A 19,535-nucleotide genomic window follows, 5' to 3' on the forward strand; every position below is an offset into this window, starting at 1 on the left:
CCTAGCCTCTATTCTCTAGAAGCTGGGAGTGGACGACAGGGGATGGATCACTTGATGATTTCTTGTTCTGTTCATTCCCTCTGAAGCACCTGACATTGGCCACTGTCGGAAAACATGATACTGGGCTAGATGGATCATTGGTCTGACCCAGTATGGCCATTCTTATGTTCTTATATGGTGGATAGAGGAAAGCACCTTGAAAATTGCAGTCATAGTGCAGTCTCCCTTGTTTGAAGGGACACATCCACAATTGGATAATTTAATCCATAGTTTATGAGTGCTTTTGGTTTCTTCGCTGACCCTAAATTCTCACAAATACAGCATCCATGAGTAGCACTTTCTACGAATCTCCAGCTGGCTAGGAGACTACATTCCATCCCCATGGATGACATGACCTTAGCTTAAATGCCGCCTTTGCCAGCTCTCCTCTGGACTGCAGCAATGCAATATATCTGGGCATGAAATCATCATCCATTAGGAAACTCCAACGAATACAGAACACTAGTCTAGTGCATCTCCTCAGCAACACAGGCCATCATGAGTGCATCAGACCTGTCCTTAGCTCTCTGCCCTGGCTTCCCATAGAACCTTAAGCCAAGTTCAAGGTCTCTGTCCTTATCTTGAAGGTACTCAATAGCCAGGGTGCAGCATATCTAAAAGATGGCTAAAGCTCCAGAATGAGGACCATGACTCAACTTATTAGGCACAACAAAACTTTCTACACTAAGATAAAGTTTATTTGTGCAAGAGATTGAGCTTTCATGGTTTAGACTGTGGAATGAACTTCCACAGAACTCAAGATCATCACAAACCTCACCACCTTCTGCTCCAAGTGCAAGACACTCGTCTTTAACCTGCCTTTTCTGAAGGCTTGTCTACACAACACTTAGTTTCTGACAAGCCAGGATGTCAATCCTGCACTAGCCTGCTGCACACTATGTGACTGTGTGGACCCTGCTGACAAAGTCATAGAGTTTAAGGCCAGACAGGATCATTAGATCATCTAGTCTGACCTTCTGTATATCACAAGCTATTATCACCACCCAGCATCCACACACTAAACCCAACAACCGAAATGAGAGGGAAGTACTACAGCCCATAGGAGATTGGACAATTATGTGCCACAGGCAGAGAATAATAGGGATCGAGGTGCACCAGTACTCAACACCCCCACAATGTCAGGGAAATGGTTAATGAGATATAGCCAGATGCTTCTGGCAAGTGACCTGCACCCATACACTGCAATGGCACCCTCCCCGCAGGGTCACTGCCATTCTGACCTGGGGGAAAATTCCTTCCTGACTCCACGTATGCCAATCCGTTAGACCCTGAGCATGTGAGCAAGAACTAGTCAGGCAAGCACCTGACAGAGCCCATCTGCCCAATGTCCCATCTCCAGCTGCACCCATCCCTGGTGCTGCAGAGGAAGAAGATAAAAAAAAACCTCCCAGAATACACTGGGGTGATCCATTCCTGACCCCTGCTAATGGCCAGCTGAAATCCTGAAGCCTGAGCATTAGGAATGTAAGACTTAAACAAGAAGCGAGTTCCAGGACTGTTGAACCGTGCCCCGCACCATCACAAGCAATCTCGTCACACAATTCCATTCATAAATTTGCCCAGCTGTCTATTAAAACTAATTAAGTTGTTTGCTCCCACAACTCTGGTTCAGAGGCTGTTCTGGAATCTCACTTCTCTGATGGTTAGAAACCTTCTTGTAATTTCCAGCCTAAATTTGTTCATGGCCAGTTTCTATCTCTTTGTTCTTGTGCCAACACTGGCCTTTAGCTTAATTAGCTCTTCATCCTCCCTGGTAGTGACCTTCTGATGTCTCTCTAGAAAGCAATCACATCCAGTTCCGGCCTTCTTTTTCCCAGACTAAAGAAGACAGCTGAAAGAGTTTCTTCCAGGCTCTTCTCATAATATAGGTCCTCCATTTCTCCTAGTAACTTTTCTCTGCACCTGTTCCAGTTTAAATTAATCTATCTTGCACATGAATGATCAGAACTGTATACACTATTCCAGAACAGGAGTGGATCAGAGTATAGTAATGCACTGTTAGTGCGCATCAGTAGGGTCCTCATGGACACATAGTGTGTGGCAGGCAAGTGCAGGGTAGATTCACACCCTGGCTTGCCGCAAAGTAAGTGTTTGTATAGACAAGCCCTAACACAAACACAAATAGATGTATACATTTAAAAAGAAACAAAACAAAAAAAACCTAAACCCAAACCAACAAAAGAATCCACTGCACGTACAATTCTCCTAATGGGGAGATGTTGAGAGAGATAGAATGAAACATGACAGATGTTAGTCAAGTCATTTAGTGCACTACTAGAAGATGCTCAGATATTCCAGTGATGGGGGCGGTATTCCCTATATAGAATAGAATAGATTCAAAACTAAAAGTATTTTGTTGGAAGAATATACACAAGATTGATCATTTAAAATGCGTAGTCTCAAAAAACATGAACATTTTAAAGAACAAAAATCTCTTTTTATTGTGGGCTATACCTCTAAACTAGAGATGACTGAACAGTGAAAAATATAATTCATGAATTACAAGCATTTGTTTAAAAAAAACAGACAACACTTATAATACTATTAACAATGAATTATTTAACCAGCTCTCTTCCTCACAATGAGGCGTCAAATCTGTTAAACATTGCCTTCAAAGTCAGCTTTCCTGTAGAATTCTCATCTCAGTTTATAATCTGGTAGGAGATCTTGCAATTATGGAGATGTTGGTATATCTAACAATTATATAAAGCTATTTTAACATTTAACAATATTTAGCACTTACCAGTATACCATATTTTGCATCATCAAAGCACTTTACAAATGTAATCTAAGGAATAAATTGATCATACCTCAGCAGAACCCATAGTAATAAACAACTTCTTCTGCAAAAGTGAACTGGGGGAAAACGCATCTGTCCTCAAAGGAACATTTGACTGTTGCTGCCAATTAAATTACAAATAAGATGTTACTAAAATAAAATTTCCATGAAAACTATTATTCATTATGTAATTCATCCTACTTAAAAGTATGAACTATAACTATAGTTTATTCAGAATCAGTTCTGAATCCACAGCTCCAGATATAATCCTGAGCTCAGTTTCATCTGAGTAATGAGTGCACCATCACAGCTTCCTGAAATTGGTTTAAATGTTCCCCTCTTACAGAAAAACTCAGAGGAGGGGAAAAAATGTCAGAAAATTTAGAGTTTGCAATGTTTCCGAGGAAAGCCTCCTTCATGGGAACAAGTCATTCAAAGCCACATGGAAGGAACAGAGAGCACAGCTCTGAAGCTTTACACATCTGCTGGATCCATGGAGAATTTATTGTCCAAGCCTGTGGATTTTAGGGAAAGTGCAAGGAAACCTTAGCATCGCTCCTTCTGAAAACTTAGCTCCCACAAAAGTCATGCTATCTGACTCTTTTACTGTGCTTTCACAAACTACCTTCCTGTACCTCTGAAGAAAGGAAAAAGCACAAAGATCTGACCAAAATTTACTGCTGTGTAGATTTCTACTCTGAAATCCATCAGAACCCCATGGGTGTAAGGCCATGTAGTAGCTGCTCCCTATCACTATCCTTGCTGCCCCAAAACAACCCCTGCAAACCCACACACTGCACTAAGTGAACTGAGTGTACCTGAGGTGATGAGAAGACAAAGGAGGCTAAATTACCTTTACTGCTCCATTAATCCTGGGGGCAGCAGGAATCAAATCAGCCTCCAGAAGCAGTCAAAGCAGCAGCAGGGCTGCTCTAACTTGCATCAGCCAGAACAATCCCCAAGGGACCATTCCATTGACAGGGAATCAGTGGAATGCATCACATTCCAATTCCACCCCTTCACAGCCTGAGAATGTTCCCTTTTTCCTCTAGCTGGCCTCAACAGGCTCCCTGTATTGGGGAACCAGGAGGGACACAGGGAAAGCCAGTGTAGTTGGAGGAATCTTCAGCTGCCCCTTATGGGCAGTTTTAAGGTCCTTTTGTGCTACTCTGACATCACAAAATCACCTTAGTAGAAGCTGAGGGTCTGGCCCTTTCTATTAATTCAGTCAGCTTTCAGGGAGGGAGAAACATGCTACAGGGCCACTACTCCCTATCTCTCCACTACTTTGTCTGCTCCTTTGCTCCTCTCCATAGCATGGAATAGAGGAGAACATGGGACCCATTGTGATTTAGCAAGAGCTGATACATTTTTTTTCTACTCTCTTGAATCAGTGCTTCCCCGTCACTAGAGCTGGACATGGTTCAGACCAAAGGGAAAGAATGAAACAGTTGGTCCAATTCTCCTGTTTTCAGACTGTTTAGATTAGTTCCCCTAGTTTTTGGTTCCCTTACCAAAGTGAACGGTCAATCCCTTCTGAAATCTGGAAAATTTCTTTTTTTGGCCATTTCTAAGTCTTCTGTTTTTTACTGAGATTAAGAATAGTACCATACCACACCAACAGGGCCTGCTCGTATTCCCACTAAAGTCAATGGGGATTTTGTCAGTGACTTCAGAGGGAGCAGAATTAGACCTATGGTTTGTAAATACAAATGTATATGTAAGAGAATGCCCTTTAAGATTTTCTGAGCTTTCCAAAAGCAATGCAATTGCCTTTCAAAAAAACCGTTTTAATCTAACTTTACTATTTGCTACAGTAATGATGGAAACATACCTGCAGTGCATCTTGGTAAAAGAAAAGTAATTTTTTAAGTCCGCTAGGTGCAAAGAATTCCCCTACAAGCTGAAACTAAAACAAAATTGCAGTGCTGGTTAATTATAAAACACTTTGAGAAAAGTCTGCCGTATGGCAATTTAGGAAAAATATTTAATACAATACAAAATAAATATTACCTTTTCATCAGAAGTAACAAAGTCCTCTACTTCCTGTTCATTTAAGCCTATCCCATCTGCTAATCTTAATATCAAATACTTATGTCTGTCATCTAACTGAGCTCTTCTCTCCTCCTTGGTGACTTTGGCCTGCTTGGTCAGTTCCTTCCTAGCTTCACTGGACAGCACTACATTTTTCTTCCCGGTTGGCTAGAAGACAAACATTTATTAGAAAATACATTATTTTTCAGCACCCTTTTTCGGTTTAACATTTAAGGAGCATATGCCGTTGCTTTTCAAGCCAATTTCAAAAATTATTTCAAAGGAAAGATCTGATATATTTTACAGTAAATGATACAAATATTTTCATAGATTGATATCTACAAAACGGTACAAGAAAACACCATTAAAAAGTTAAATAAAAAAAGCAGAGAGGAACAACAGTTCTAGGAAGCTCACCAAGCCAAAAATATTACATATTATAGGGCTGGTATAATTAAAACTTCAGATCTGCACCCCAGAACCAGATCTGTATTCAGAACTAAATTCACAATAAAAGCATATGTCTATATTGGATCTAATCCAAAGATGCTGAACTCTGGGAATCCAGCTTCCAAACCTGTAAGTGTTCATATCTCAGATTTAGCACTGGAATTATCATTGCAAGAGTGCTATTATCAGTGTGACTCAACAAAAACAAACAGGTCCACAGCAAAATCACTATCAGTCTCACTCTCCCCTCTCACTAGACTAGGTTTAACTGGGCTTTAGGATGCAGCTCAGAAAAGGACTGTAATAGAACGGGAAAGAGAAAAGCCCATACAGACAAAGGATTTTTAAACAATCTTCAGATCTGTATAATAAGGGGGAAAGTACATGGTGAAGAAGAAATTTTGGAATAAATAGCAAATCTTTACCAACGTTATAGAAGAAACATATACCTCATAGGAAAATGAAAAGTAAAGGTTCATGTCGAAGAGCCAAATCCCCTGGATTGCAAGGTCCTGCAGCACAAAGCAGCCATACAGCCATCTTAACCACCAGCCTGAGCATTCCCTTCAGGAGACTGCTTGGGTGGTGCGGGGCTGCCTTAGTGGCTCTTACAACTCCCCTCCTCCCTGCTCCCAGTACAGGAGGTATGGCTGGGAGAAATGGGATGCGGCCACGGTGTCCTTATACCTCTCCACTCCCCAGCTAATGGAACAGCTCTTGCAGCGTGGAGCAGTCAGGCAGAAGACACAGCAGCCTTTAGCATGCTCTAAGGTATCTCAGAGATTGGGCTGACCCCGGCTTGGTTGTTGGATTGGGAAGCATAGATGTGGCCTAAAGCCACCTTTGCCCTTATCCTCTAGTCCTGCACCAAAAATTCTGTCCTAATGTTTCTAAGCATCCTTTCCTACCCCTCAGAAGCACTTCCTTTACCTCTCTGTGCCCAGAACACAGGAAGAGGAGCTAAATAATTAGTTACTGGGCAGATCTGTTCTTATGCCTCTAAGAGCCACGTTTTTCAGATCCACATAGAATTCTTCTATTCAGGCTCCATCTCTATTATCAATGTATCAGCTATGGCTTCCATACCAGTAATAGATTCTATTGTTTTGTATTACAATACATGCCATGAAAATTCCTGTTTCAGTATCCCTCAATCCAGATGTCATTCAACAAGAGTCAGAGGACTTACCACTCGCATGTATAATTATTAGTGATAATGGATAGTTATAACAGCGCTTAATATATATATATTATAGCATAATAGGTTTAATTTAGAGCAGTTAGTGGCACCATTCTTAAATAGTGCTGTAGATAATGTCATTGCAGTAAGAGTTTATTGTTTGGGCTCTTCTGCCCCATCTCTCTCAGTTCCCAGGCACGTTCACAGACAGAAAGCAGCAGGCCAAAGTCCAAAGTGCAGGCAATGAGATGAGTTTATTGGGGCTAAACAAGCAAGCATAAAACCATAGCTCTTCACACCAGTAGAGCGTCCTTTCCCATAACTATAGCGCTATATGCCCAGGAGGAGCTCCCCCTCCCTCTCCTTGATAGACTTTGTTATATCTGTAGTGCCCACCCCTGGTATCACCCCTTCCAATTTATGGTCATATTCCACTTTGACTCTGGGGGCTTTGGTACCACCTCTTTTGTACCCCATGGGAGAGGTAGGGCGCGAGGTTATATTTTGGCCTTTGTCATTTTTATGGTCCTTTAGTGTTTCTTTGTCACACCTCCCTTTACCCCCAGCTTCCTTCTCCCAACTGGTTGCTTGACCTTGCTCCAGCATCTGTCTTGAAGAGGAATCAGAGCTATCATTCATTTGTACATTCATATATCAAATTCCCACTACACCTCTTTTTAACTTTGCAACTTTTAACTACATCCTTTATCTCTTCTCACAGTAATGAAGAAAACCTATCTGGTTGTGGGTAGGAAAGAGTAACACACAATGTCTTTATTATGTTCTTTGTTTACATATGCATCCCAAAAAACTTCAGCTTTCAAGCAGGCCCAAAATTCTATATACAGGCCTTAACATCTACACAAATCTAAATTTTACACTACCATCCCTAACACTTATCATATCTTTGATGGATAAAATATTGGCAATTCAGTCGCTCCATATGTCTTAATATGGTTATTAGGTGACTAATCAAACATCATTTTATATATATCAACTGATATAGATGTTGTTGTTTTGACAATTCCACTATTATAGAAATGCCTTACAAAATGCCTACTGCATAAAAGATTATTTTACATATCACATGACTGATCCAATACTATCAATTTCAGGCTTTAGACACCTATTTTTCTAATCAAGCTGTAAGATATTTTTAAATTCTTTTCTGAGGGAGGATTATGACACAGAGAAGGTATACGGCAGATTGACATTTTTATCCAGATCATGAATAGAAGTAGAATGAGAACACACTCATCATCTGAATTATCTGGAATATACTGTAAGCTTGTGAAACTCTTAGTCAAGTCTTCCTTGGTTACCTTTAATCTATGAAGACAAAGAAACCAACGTGTGACACTGAAACCAAAAATAAAAATATCATACCCACAGAAAATAACAGGTCTGATTCTGCATATATAATGAGGGCCTCCTAGGCACTGTTGTTCATTGCAGTCAACAGAGTTTGAGGAAACTCAGCACCACCAAAAAGGCACTTAGGCCCAGATCCTCAAAGGTAAGAAGGTGACTAACTCCTATTGATTTCAATGGTAATTAAGCACCTAAATATCTTTGAAGATCTGGGTGTTAGCCTCTTGCAGGTCTGTACCAAATTTAGCAATTGCATTTTGATATTGAACCCTTCAACAATGATCTGTAAAGGAAAAGTTTTAATAGTTAAGTTATAAAAGTTAGGTGACAAGAGATTTTAAAACGAAGTCACTTGCCGAAACAGCAGCAGTTGAAGATGACACTGTTATAGCTGATCCTGGCTCAGTGCTCTTCTTCTTAGAGGCACCTCCACGCCTGTGGCCCTTTCCTTCACTATCTAGAGGATAAAGAAATGTCCAGCTACAGTTAATTATATTAACTGGATGTATATGCAATACAGGGCATCTTTAAAACCAGCAATCACAAGTGATGATAGGAAAGTTGCTATATGGCATCTATCATTGAAAAGGAATCAAGGAAAATTCTGGGAATTACAGATCAGTGAGCCCTTCTTTGGTGTAAGTGAAACTGAGTGAGTATCTATTTAATAACAAAATAGTACCATATAAGCAAACATTCTGGGATTTTTTTGTTAGAGGTTAATTGAAAAAATTCTAACATAGCAAGCATACTTCAAATAGATACATTCATAGGTATTTGCCAGGAAGAATGCAAATTTCTCCCTGAAGTAATCCAGAGTACCACTACTCTCTCCTCAAAACCTACCTCTGTCACAATGCCTCTAAGAAAATAACCAATTAGTAATGGCATTTGGGCTTGATTCTGTTACCCTTACTCAAATTGTACCTTACTCTGTGAGCAGTACTTAAAAGTGTACTGGAATACAGCATTCCTTAATGAAAGTAATGTTTGCAGAACTGGACTATTTATAATTATTAGAAGAAGAAAACTAAAAATGTGTAAATGTGTATGTTTAATTGTAACCATCTCTCACTGCCCTTTGTATGTCACTTGTCTTCCAAGCTCCTTGGGACAGGGACTGTGCCTTCATATATGTTTGTATAGCATCTAGAACAATAAAGCCCCGGTCCTAAAGGGGCCTCTGGATGCTATCATAATACCAAAATTAAATAATAATAAAATCTACTTTCAGTCAGATATATTTCAGTGCTCTCTAGATCAGCTTGGAATATAGTCTTTTTTCCCATGGAATATTTTGACTTTTTGGTGAAAAATTGAAATTTAAATATTTCAGTCAAAAACTAAAAATTTGGCTGAAAACTTAACATTTTTCAGCCAAAACTTTGCAGCTGAAAATCAAAAATTTTGATTCAAAATGCCTACATAGTGCCTCATTGGAGTTATAGTTTGGATGCCTCAACCCCCATTCTCCTTTATGGGCCAGGCTCCCTCACTGGACTCTTTCTCCTATGATGCCCCATGGTCTCCCCTCTTGCTAAAGCATGAGGGGCCTCACAGGATATGTAGTCCAGTAGGGAAACATGGCCTATAGAGAAGAACAGGGGCATAAGACACTGGAACTATAACTCCCAAGAAGCACCACAGCAACATTTCCAGATGGAAATTTTTCAGTTTTCAGGTATTTGGGTTTTCAACAAAAAGGCATGATTTTCTGCTGAACGCAGCTGCTTTGTGTGAAAAATTTCTTTTGGTAGAAAAACCCAATTTTCTGTTTCAATTTCAATTTTGACAGAAAATTTTTGACCAGCTCTAGAGCGATCTTTAAAATGCATACATCTGATGCTTCATCAATTCTCTATCTCACTGGTGTGAAAGAATCCTATACTGTGTGATCCAGACAAACAAGACAGACAAACTAATTCATACATATGTTCACATACTGAACACTTACACTTAAAACACATACTCAGTTATGAAAGATTATAGCAATACTAAGTATTATACTTTTTAATCTGAGAAGATGAAACCAGCACAGCATCTGTATGGTAAAATCATGCCTCTCTAAAAGTTAAAAGGACACTGTCAACTCAATTTTTTTAAAGTTGACTAATTTTATTTTAAATTCCTGGTTCTGGGTAGAGCATCCTTTATTGTCCTGAACTGTCTTTCTATCTCTTATATTAAAATATGTTTTTCCTGCTCCTTTGTTGATGTAATATTCCCATACATATGGTTGCTTAAGTGCATTTCCCTTAAACACAATTATTAAAAATGAAGGAAATCACCAGGTAAACTAATATCAACATCCATTTACTGCCTTACAATACAAACACAATCACAGACTTCTCAGCAACACAACAAATTCCCTTTCTGTTCCAACACACAATTTCCCACAAGGCACAATCCTTTTCGTCACACTCACACTAGTGCACAACCTTAACACAATAGATATAACAATGTCCTAGAGTCCTTACTGAATTGAGTTTAATATCTTTGGGGTCCATAATATTCAAAATGCAATTGTTTAAATGTTATTGTGAGATAATATGTAACTTCTCTAGGCAGGTGTATGTTAATATAATTCTTTCCGTTACCAGCCCTTTGAAGCCACCTCCTGGAAAGGTTTACATATATTAGTTCAAACTGGATTCCCCAGGGACCAACAGACAAAGAGAGGATATTTGGATAAATAGCCTGGTTTTTAAACAGGCTCGAGACTTTTGTTCTAATCAGCAAACAGACAAGATCTCCATTCTATGGGTGAGGGAGGGCAATTCTTAAGGAAGGGTTGGAAGGACTGACACTGACCAGAGCCTTTGCTTAGCGTGTGTGTGTAGAGGATGATCTCTCATAAATGTAATAGCATGTATGTGGATTCTTTTATTGTTTTTAATATGTTTTTTCTGTAATGCTTTTACCTTAAGAATAAAATATGCTTGCTTAGGAAGAGTTGTGTGGTAACATAACTGTGGGCAGTCACACTATGTATTGTCTCTGATGGAAAAGGCAAGCAGACCTGCTTAGGTAGATTATCTTTTGCTGGGAATAACACAGTGAAGGCAGGGAACTGTTCAACCTGGAGATATCCTGGTTAGGAGAGAAAAGGACATAGGTCTCCACCCAAGAAAGGCACCAGCTGGGAAGCTGGAAGTCTGAGAGTGGATGCCCTTGCTGGGCCACTGAGCGGAAACACAGGTGCAGTTGCCCTGAGTTCATGTGTGATTGTGAAGAACTGGATATGTGCATGGTAAGTGGCTGTATGTTGGAATAGACAGGAAGTCTCTTGCGGAATGGAGGAGTCTGTGCTTGAAGCTGGCTATTAGGACATTTGGATGTTAAGGCCATGATTCAGCAGTGTATTATTATGTTGGAGGTTGGGTGGCTCCCAGCAACCATGTCTGATCTATGGACAATCAGAAACTGCACTGAAACTGATTAGCATGCTAGTCGCCTTCCATTCAGGCTAAATGGGGGAATGATTAAATGCCCCTTCATTTAGTGATAGCTGAAACAATGAATGCCATTGCCCAAGGACTAGACTGAATGCAAACACAGGGACCAGGGACTGATCTGGTTGCTGCTGTCCATCAGGGCATGTGTAAAAAGTGAACCAGAGAGCAGACAATGAAAGCAGCAGAAATTCTGGTAGCCTGGCTTTTGGGGGCAGAGTGGTAGCTGGAAAAGAAGGCTTGGAATTCTCCTCCTAATGGAAACAAGCTGCAATGCCCAGAATATCAATTAACTGCTCAGGCCAAAAGGAGCAACAGCATTAAGGACACAGTACTGACAAGTGCTGAGAACTCTAACCCTGATCCAGCAAAGCACTTAAGAATGTGCTTCCCTTTAAGCGTGTGAGTGGTCCCAACGAAGACAATGGATTTACTCAGATGCTTAAAACTAAGCACATGCTGAAGTGCATTGCTGGATTAGGGCCAATGATCTCTGAGTTCAGATTGTTATGCGTATCAATGCTAGCCTGACTTGCAGACTCTGGACTAAACTCTCCTAGGCAAGGGAGGATGAGACTGAATTGTTCTGACTCTGTCTTCAAACTGTGGAGCAGCACTGGGAAAACTGCACTCCAGCAGAAATGCCTGGGGTGAAAAGGATGTTTTGGTGTGAAGGTTTTTGTTTTCAAGTTTTATTTGAGAGGTTTCGCAGCCCAGTCCAGGCACAGCTAGATGGAAGTAATTAAAAAGGGCTAGCTGGGAGAAGCTGACTCAGGGTATTAAAGTATTTAAATAATCCACTAATATCTCCTAAATACCTTGTAAAATTAATCTGGAACGCCATTAGACCTTGAAATTTCAACACTTTTCATACCTGATATTGCCTCTAAAACTCCTCCTCTGTTATTTCTTCAACTATATTTTCCTTATCACTCTCATATATTTTTGGCAAGCCTCCTACCTCCAGTTATGTTTTAATAACTTCAGCATATGGAATAACTGCAGTATGAAGGTTATTATTATTACAGTAGAAATCACCCATATTTCACTAGGATGTGTAACTACCTCTTGCTGATTATTTTAACTGATGAGATTGCTTTTGAACCCCGGCAAGTTCAAGAACCAACAACCTGTCACATGTATTTTCCTTCCATAGAAATTCTCTTGTGTATACCTTAGTTTTTCAGTAATGTCTATCATCAGCATATTCAATTTCCCCCTCATTCTCAACACCTGTCAACATTTTTTTCTAGTCTGTAGTTTTGTGAATGTTGCTATCTTTTTTTTAGCTCTTTCCTCTTTTAAATAAAAGGCTCTAGTTATCTTTGCCTGTCTCCTAAAAAAGCCTTTGCTTTATTGTCTTTATCATTTAATTGAAAGTATTGAACAATGTTGTCATGCATCCACAGGATTGGTACTATGGCCCCAGCTTTGGAACAGTCTCTGGGAGGTGTAGGGCTTTTGTTGGCATAGTTCGGGCGATGTAGTGTCAATGCAGACTCTGCCTCCCCTTATACCTGTGGTGGGGCTGTCATTCTTGTCAATTTCACCTCTCCCCTGGAGCAATGAAACTGACAAGAAAGCGGAAGCCCCTGGCTGCTGGTCTCTGCACTGGGCTAGGAGTCCAGGGGCCAGTTGGGGGTTTGTCTGTTTGAGTGATTGATTGGATCCAGGTGGGGCTAATTGCGGGGGCGGGGCTTTGAGGGGTAAGAGCAGGGGGGGGGCAACTGCCCCAGCCTTATAAAAGGCAGCCAGCTGCGAAGCAGCTGAGCAGCGGCTAACAGAAGGAGAAGGAGGGAGTTTGCCTGGGAGTTCGCCTGCGGAGAGAGCCCACTGCAGGTGTTTGCCTTTCAGGCATTGCTGAGGAGGCTCTCGGAGCAGAGATATGGAGATGGAGCGATCTGTTGTTGTCACCTACACTGGGTGTGCTATGTTTGTCTTCCTCCCACAGGACAGAGATGACTTCATCTGTACCAAGTGCAGGCTGGTTGCCTTATTGGAAGAGAAGGTTAAAGGACTAGAGGCCCAAATGTCAACCCTGCGGTGCATTACAGAAAACAATGTCTTTCTCCATCAGGCACAGGCAGAGGGTAAACAAGATTCAGAGAAGGCCGGGCAGGCGAAAATGAAGAACGGGGAAGGAAATTGGCAGCATGTGACCTCCCGAAGAAAGAGAACCCATGTGCCCACCATGCAGATAGAAGTAAGGAATCGTTTTCATCCTCTCTGCACAAGTACTACGGCAGAGAATGATTTGGAGGACCCTTCAGAGGGAATGGATCAGAAGGAGACCCATTTGATCAGAAGGCAAGGGATGAATTCTCCTAGGGATGGGGGTTCCACGACCACCATTCCCAAGAGGAAGAGAAGGGTGATGGTGGTCGGGGACTCCCTCCTAAGGGGGACGGAGTCATCCATCTGCCGTCCGGACCGGGAAACTAGAGAAGTGTGCTGCTTGCCTGGAGCTAGGATTCGGGATGTGACGGAGAGACTGCCAAAACTTATCAAGTCCTCAGACCGCTACCCCTTCCTGCTTCTCCACGTGGGCACCAATGACACTGCCAAGAATGATCTTGAGCGGATCACTGCAGACTATGTGGCTCTGGGAAAAGAGATAAAGGAGTTTGAAGCGCAAGTGGTGTTCTCATCCATCCTCCCTGTTCAGGGAAAAGGCCCAGGTAGGGACCGTCGCATTGTGGAAGTAAATGCGTGGTTACGCAGGTGGTGTCGAAGAGAGGGCTTTGGATTCTTCGATCATGGGATGTTGTTTCAGGAAGAAGGACTACTAGGAAGAGACGGGATTCATCTAACGAAGACAGGGAAGAGTATCTTCGCAGACAGGCTGGCTAACCTAGTGAGGAGGGCTTTAAACTAGTTTTGACGGGGGACGGGGACCTAAGCCCGAAGGTTAGTGGGGAAGAGGGACACCGCAAGGAAGCAGAAGGAGGAGGGGGCAGCAGGGGAGGCCTCCCGATTCATACTGTGAAAGTAGGCCAGTCGGCTACTTATCTCAAGTGCCTGTACACAAATGCAAGAAGCCTGGGAAACAAGCAAGAGGAACTGGAAGTCCTGGCACAGTCAAGAAACTACGACATGATTGGAATAACTGAGACTTGGTGGAATAACTCTCACGATTGGAGCGCTGTCATGGATGGGTATAAACTGTTCAGGAAGGACAGGCAGGGGCAAAAGGGGGAGGAGTTGCACTGTATGTAAGAGAGCACTATGACTGCTCTGAGCTCCAGTATGAAACTGGAGATAAGTCAGTTGAGTGTCTCTGGGTTAAGCTTAGAAGCAAGAACAATAAGCGTGCTGTCGTGGTGGGTGTCTGTTACAGACCACCAGACCAGGAGGATGAGGTAGATGAGGCTTTCTTTACTCAACTGGGGAAAGTTTCCAGTTCACAGGGCCTGATTCTCATGGGAGACTTCAATCACCCTGACATCTGCTGGAAGAGCAATACAGCAGAGCACAAACAATGCAGGAAGTTTTTGGAGAGTGTCGCTGACAATTTCCTGGTGCAAGTGCTGGAGCAACCAACTAGGGGCCGTGCTTCTCTTGACCTGCTGCTCACAAACAGGGAAGATTTGGTAGGAGAAGTAGAAGTGGGTGGCAACCTAGGCAGCAGTGACCATGAGATGGTCGAGTTCAGGATCCTGATGAAAGGAAGAAAGGGGAACAGCAGGATACGGACCATGGACTTCAGAAAAGCGGACTTTGATTCCCTCAGGGAACTGATGGGCAGGATTCCCTGGGAGGCTAATATGAGGGGGAAAGGAACCCAAGAGAGCTGGCTGTATTTTAAGGAGACCTTATTGAGGGCACAAAAGCAAACCATCCCGATGTGCAGAAAGAATAGCAAATATGGTAGGCGTCCAGCTTGGCTTAACAAAGAAGTCTTTGGCGAACTTAAACGCAAAAAAGAAGCTTACAAGAAGTGGAAGCTTGGTCAGATGACTAGGGAGGATTATATAAACACTGCTCGAACGTGCAGGAATGAAATGAGGAAGGCCAAAGCGCAATTGGAGTTGCAGCTAGCAAGGGACGTGAAGGGGAACAAAAAGGGTTTCTACAGGCATGTTGCCAACAAGAGGAAGATTCGGGAAAGTGTAGGCCCCTTAAAGAAAGAGGGAGGCGACCTAGTGACGGAGGATGTGGAGAAGGCTGAGGTACTCAATGCCTTTTTTGCCTCTGTCTTCACAGACAAGATCAGCTCCCAGACTGCTGTACTGGGTGGCACAGAATGGGAAGGAGGCAAACATCCCGCAGTGCTGAAGGAACAGGTTCAAGGCTATTTAGAAGGATTGGACATTCACAAGTCCATGGGGCCGGATGCAATGCACCCGAGGGTGCTGAGGGAGTTGGCTGAGGTGATTTCAGAGCCATTGGCTATTATCTTTGAAAGCTCGTGGCAACAGGGGGAGGTCCCTGAGGACTGGAAAAAAGCAAATATAGTGCCCATCTTCAAAAAAGGGAGGAAAGAGGATCCAGGGAACTACAGACCGGTCAGCCTCACCTCAATCCCTGGAAAGATCATGGAGCAGGTCCTTAAGGAATCCATTTTAAGGCACTTGGAAGAGAGGAAGGTGATCAGGAACAGTCAACACGGATTCACCAAGGGAAAGTCATGCCTGACCAACCTGATTGCTTTCTATGATGAGGTGACTGGCTCTGTGGATGTGGGGAAGGCGGTGGATGTGATATACCTTGACTTTAGCAAAGCTTTTATACGGTTTCTCACAGTATTCTTATCAGCAAGTTAAAGAAGTATGGGTTGGATGAATGGACTATAAAATGGATAGTGAACTGGCTAGAGCATAGGGCTCAACGAGTAGTGATCAATGGCTCCATGTCTAGCTGGCAACCGGTCACAAGCGGAGTTCCCCAGGGGTCGGTCCTGGGGCCGGTTTTGTTCAACATCTTTATTAATGATCTGGAGGATGGGGTAGATTGCACCCTCAGCAAGTTTGCGGACGACACTAAGCTGGGGGGAGTGGTAGATACCCTGCAAGGTAGGGATAGGATACAGAGTGACCTAAACAAACTGGAGGATTGGGCCAAAAGAAATCTAATGAGGTTCAACAAAGAAAAGTGCAGAGTCCTCCACTTAGGAAGAAAGAATCCCATGCACAGCTATAGACTGGGGACCGGCGAGCTGGGCAGCAGCTCTGCAGAAAAGGACCTGGGGGTAACGGTGGATAAAAAGCTGGATATGAGTCAGCAGTGTGCCCTGGTTGGCAAGAAGGCCAATGGCATATTGGGCTGCATTAGGAGGGGCATTGCTAGCAGGTCACGGGAAGTGATTATTCCCCTCTATTCGGCATTGGTGAGGCCGCATTTAGAATATTGTGTCCAGTTTTGGGCCCCCCAATACAAAAAGGATGTGGACAAGTTGGAGAGAGTCCAGCGGAGGGCAACAAAAATGATTAGGGGGCTGGAGCACAGGACTTATGAGGAGAGGCTGAGGGAACTGGGCTTGTTTAGTCTGCAAAAGAGAAGAGTGAGGGGGATTTGATAGCGGCCTTTAACTACCTGAAAGGGGGTTCTAGGGAGGATGGGGCTAGGCTGTTCTCGGTGGTGGCAGATGACAGAACAAGGAGCAACGGTCTCAAGTTGCAGGGAGGGAGGTCTAGGTTGGACATTAGGAAAAAGTTTTTTACTAGGAGGGTGGTGAAGCACTGGAATGGGTTACCTAGGGAGGTGGTGGAATCTCCATCCTTAGAGGTTTTTAAGCTGCGGCTTGACAAAGCCCTGGTTGGGATGATATAGCAGAGGTTAGTCCTGCTTTGAGCAGGGGGTTGGACTAGATGACCTCCTGAGGTCCCTTCCAACTCTAATATTCTATGATTCTATGATTCTAAGTCCAGGAGCTTCTCCACCAGTTTCACTGTGGCAGCCTTGTGAATTACAGGGCTGAGCCATGAAATTGACATGGCTGCCTGTTCTGGACTAGAGTGGGAAAAGGAGAAGCCCTGCACCGCTTCCCCTAGCTCCCAGCAGGGAAAGGGGAAGGGAGAAGTCCCACACAGCTTTCCCCAGCTCCCGGCTGGGACCGGAGAGTTGGGGGGGCAGCCCACAGGGAGCCCAGGAGCTGAGAGGCGGGGCTCCTAGCTCCCCACACTGCCTCTTAGGTCAGTAGAAGTGCTCCTGGTGAGGACGCACTCCACCGACCCAAGGAGAGCAGTGTGGGCATCAGGCACCACTGTAAGTTGACATATGTTATGCTGACTTATTTTTGTAGTGTAGACAAGGCCATTTCCACCTCACACCTCCCCAGTCCTTTGTTCCTGAGATGGGAAGATGCAGCTCAGTCGACAGGGAAGTCCATAATTTCTCTGGATTGTTGTGACACTGTATGGAATATGGGCAACTCTTTATAATATTATTGATACCCATACTACAAAACTGCAATGAATCTTACAAGATATACATGTAAGGTACCAATGGAAGTGATGATTTGCTAAATATGATAATCTTGTTTATATGTACGTAATCATCTTTGTACCGTGAGTTATATATCATATACCAATATCTCAAAGTTGTGCTGTGCATCTGGGTGACCTCCCAGACAGATCAGAATCAGCACTAGCATCCAGCCTGCTTGATGGCAAATCAAAGGCAATCAGCAGTACAATGAGCCCGTTGAGAGAAGCCAGGGGCTACATCAATGAATCAGTAGGACATGTAAGGACATGCCTGTGGAAGGGGGACTCCAAATGCTTTTTCATGCTCAGGTGCTAGGAGCTTGTGTTTGGGACAAAGAATGTAAAAAGGATATAAAACTTTTGGTTTTAGATACTAAAGATTGGCTGGCAGAGTAGTATTTTGAGTAAGATCCAAACTAGTATTCTTCTGGTAATGTGGCTGGACCTTTGGAGATCAGAAGAACATTTTGTATTGTGAATACAGTTTTAAGTAACTTCTCACTTTACTGGACCTAACTGCTGGTTGGGAGCCAGAGACTGGAATCCAATAAAAGGGGCTGTGTGATTTCTTTTTTTCAGCTTCTTGACAACCAGTGTGGGGGATCAGCAGCACAGTTTGTGACTGGTTGGTGAATCTAACTACAGTGTTAACCACCAGTTTTGGGAGAATCTGCTGTCGTTTTGCAGCTAGTCCTGACCTTGGCATTTTCGTTGTGGGCTACCCTAGGTACCTCAGGTCATAGTTGTTAGTTGCAAGGTGTCCATGTTCAGGCAATTGGATTTGCCATTATCTTCTCAAGAGTTCCATTGACATGGAACCTAAGACCCCAGATAGCTAGGCACCATTCCCACCCATATCTTATCTTGCCCCCTTTTCACCTACTAGGTAACAATGCAGCATATAAGGGAAACTGAGGCACACATAGATGTCATAAAAATATTACTCAAAAATCCCACTTTTTATTGCAACAACTTGGGTCTTTGTCCTAGAGACGTAAACAATTCATTTTCCAAGAAAATGATCTTTAGGTCCCATCCCAACTATCAAGTATTACCACCAATGGAGCATCATCTGACCACATAATAATGCTAATTTCTGCAGTGCTTGCATGACTCTGTAAGATTTTAGAATTTAACATTAAATCTATTCTAATATAAAACATATAATTTTCTTGCACTGGATGCAATTATTTCCAACAAGATGAGGGATTTAAATGATTGATTAATGTAGCACCTGCTTCCTTAACTATTTTTCTTTTTTATTGGCTTTGTCTGGAACTGGTGCACAATTGAAGTCTCCTCTAAGTATAATTTATTACTCATGTTTAATATACCCAAAAGAGAGACATTCCACTACAGTATGATGGGTTGCGCTTGAATGCTGACCATCCAAAATTCTCACTTTTCTTGGAACACTATTCAGCTTAATGCTATAACAATGGCACTATTAATGTAGTATTGTCATTATATATTAGAATAGAAGTAGCTTCTAGGGGTACCAATAAGGGATCAGGGCCACATTATACTAGAATATACTGTAGAAACGCATCATAAAAAGACAGTCAAAGATTGTTTGTTATAATGTTTCTTGATATTGGTGTGCTCTAAATAAGGCACCTAGACCTAGATTCACACAGATACTTTGGCACTGTGACTCTGAGCCTTTGTTAATCTAGGCTCTAGATACCGTATAGGTGCAGGGACCTGTTTTAAAGTGAAAAATGCTACTGAATAGTAAGGTTTTTTTTGTGTTCCTGGAAAAGCATTTCTCAAATAGCGTCAAT

The 19,535-nt window shown here is 42.6% G+C and overlaps 1 protein-coding gene across 1 annotated transcript in view; it reads right to left on the reverse strand.

The window, feature by feature from the left end:
• The window catches only part of LOC137167668 (dynein axonemal heavy chain 5-like), a 243,129-nt gene that overhangs the window by 222,827 nt on the left and 767 nt on the right, over positions 1–19,535 (reverse strand). The window contains exons 3-6 of the mRNA XM_067569914.1: positions 8,231–8,331; positions 4,853–5,041; positions 4,674–4,748; positions 2,871–2,960 (exon numbers count right to left, since the gene is read on the reverse strand). Coding sequence (XP_067426015.1) covers positions 2,871–2,960; positions 4,674–4,748; positions 4,853–5,041; positions 8,231–8,331 — 455 coding nt within the window. The remainder of the gene's footprint in view (positions 1–2,870; positions 2,961–4,673; positions 4,749–4,852; positions 5,042–8,230; positions 8,332–19,535) is intronic.

This window comes from Emydura macquarii, unplaced genomic scaffold, assembly GCF_026122565.2.
Source record: "Emydura macquarii macquarii isolate MOO-44397 ecotype Brisbane River unplaced genomic scaffold, CSIRO-AGI_Emac_v2 contig_2948, whole genome shotgun sequence".
NCBI lineage: Eukaryota > Metazoa > Chordata > Testudines > Chelidae > Emydura > Emydura macquarii.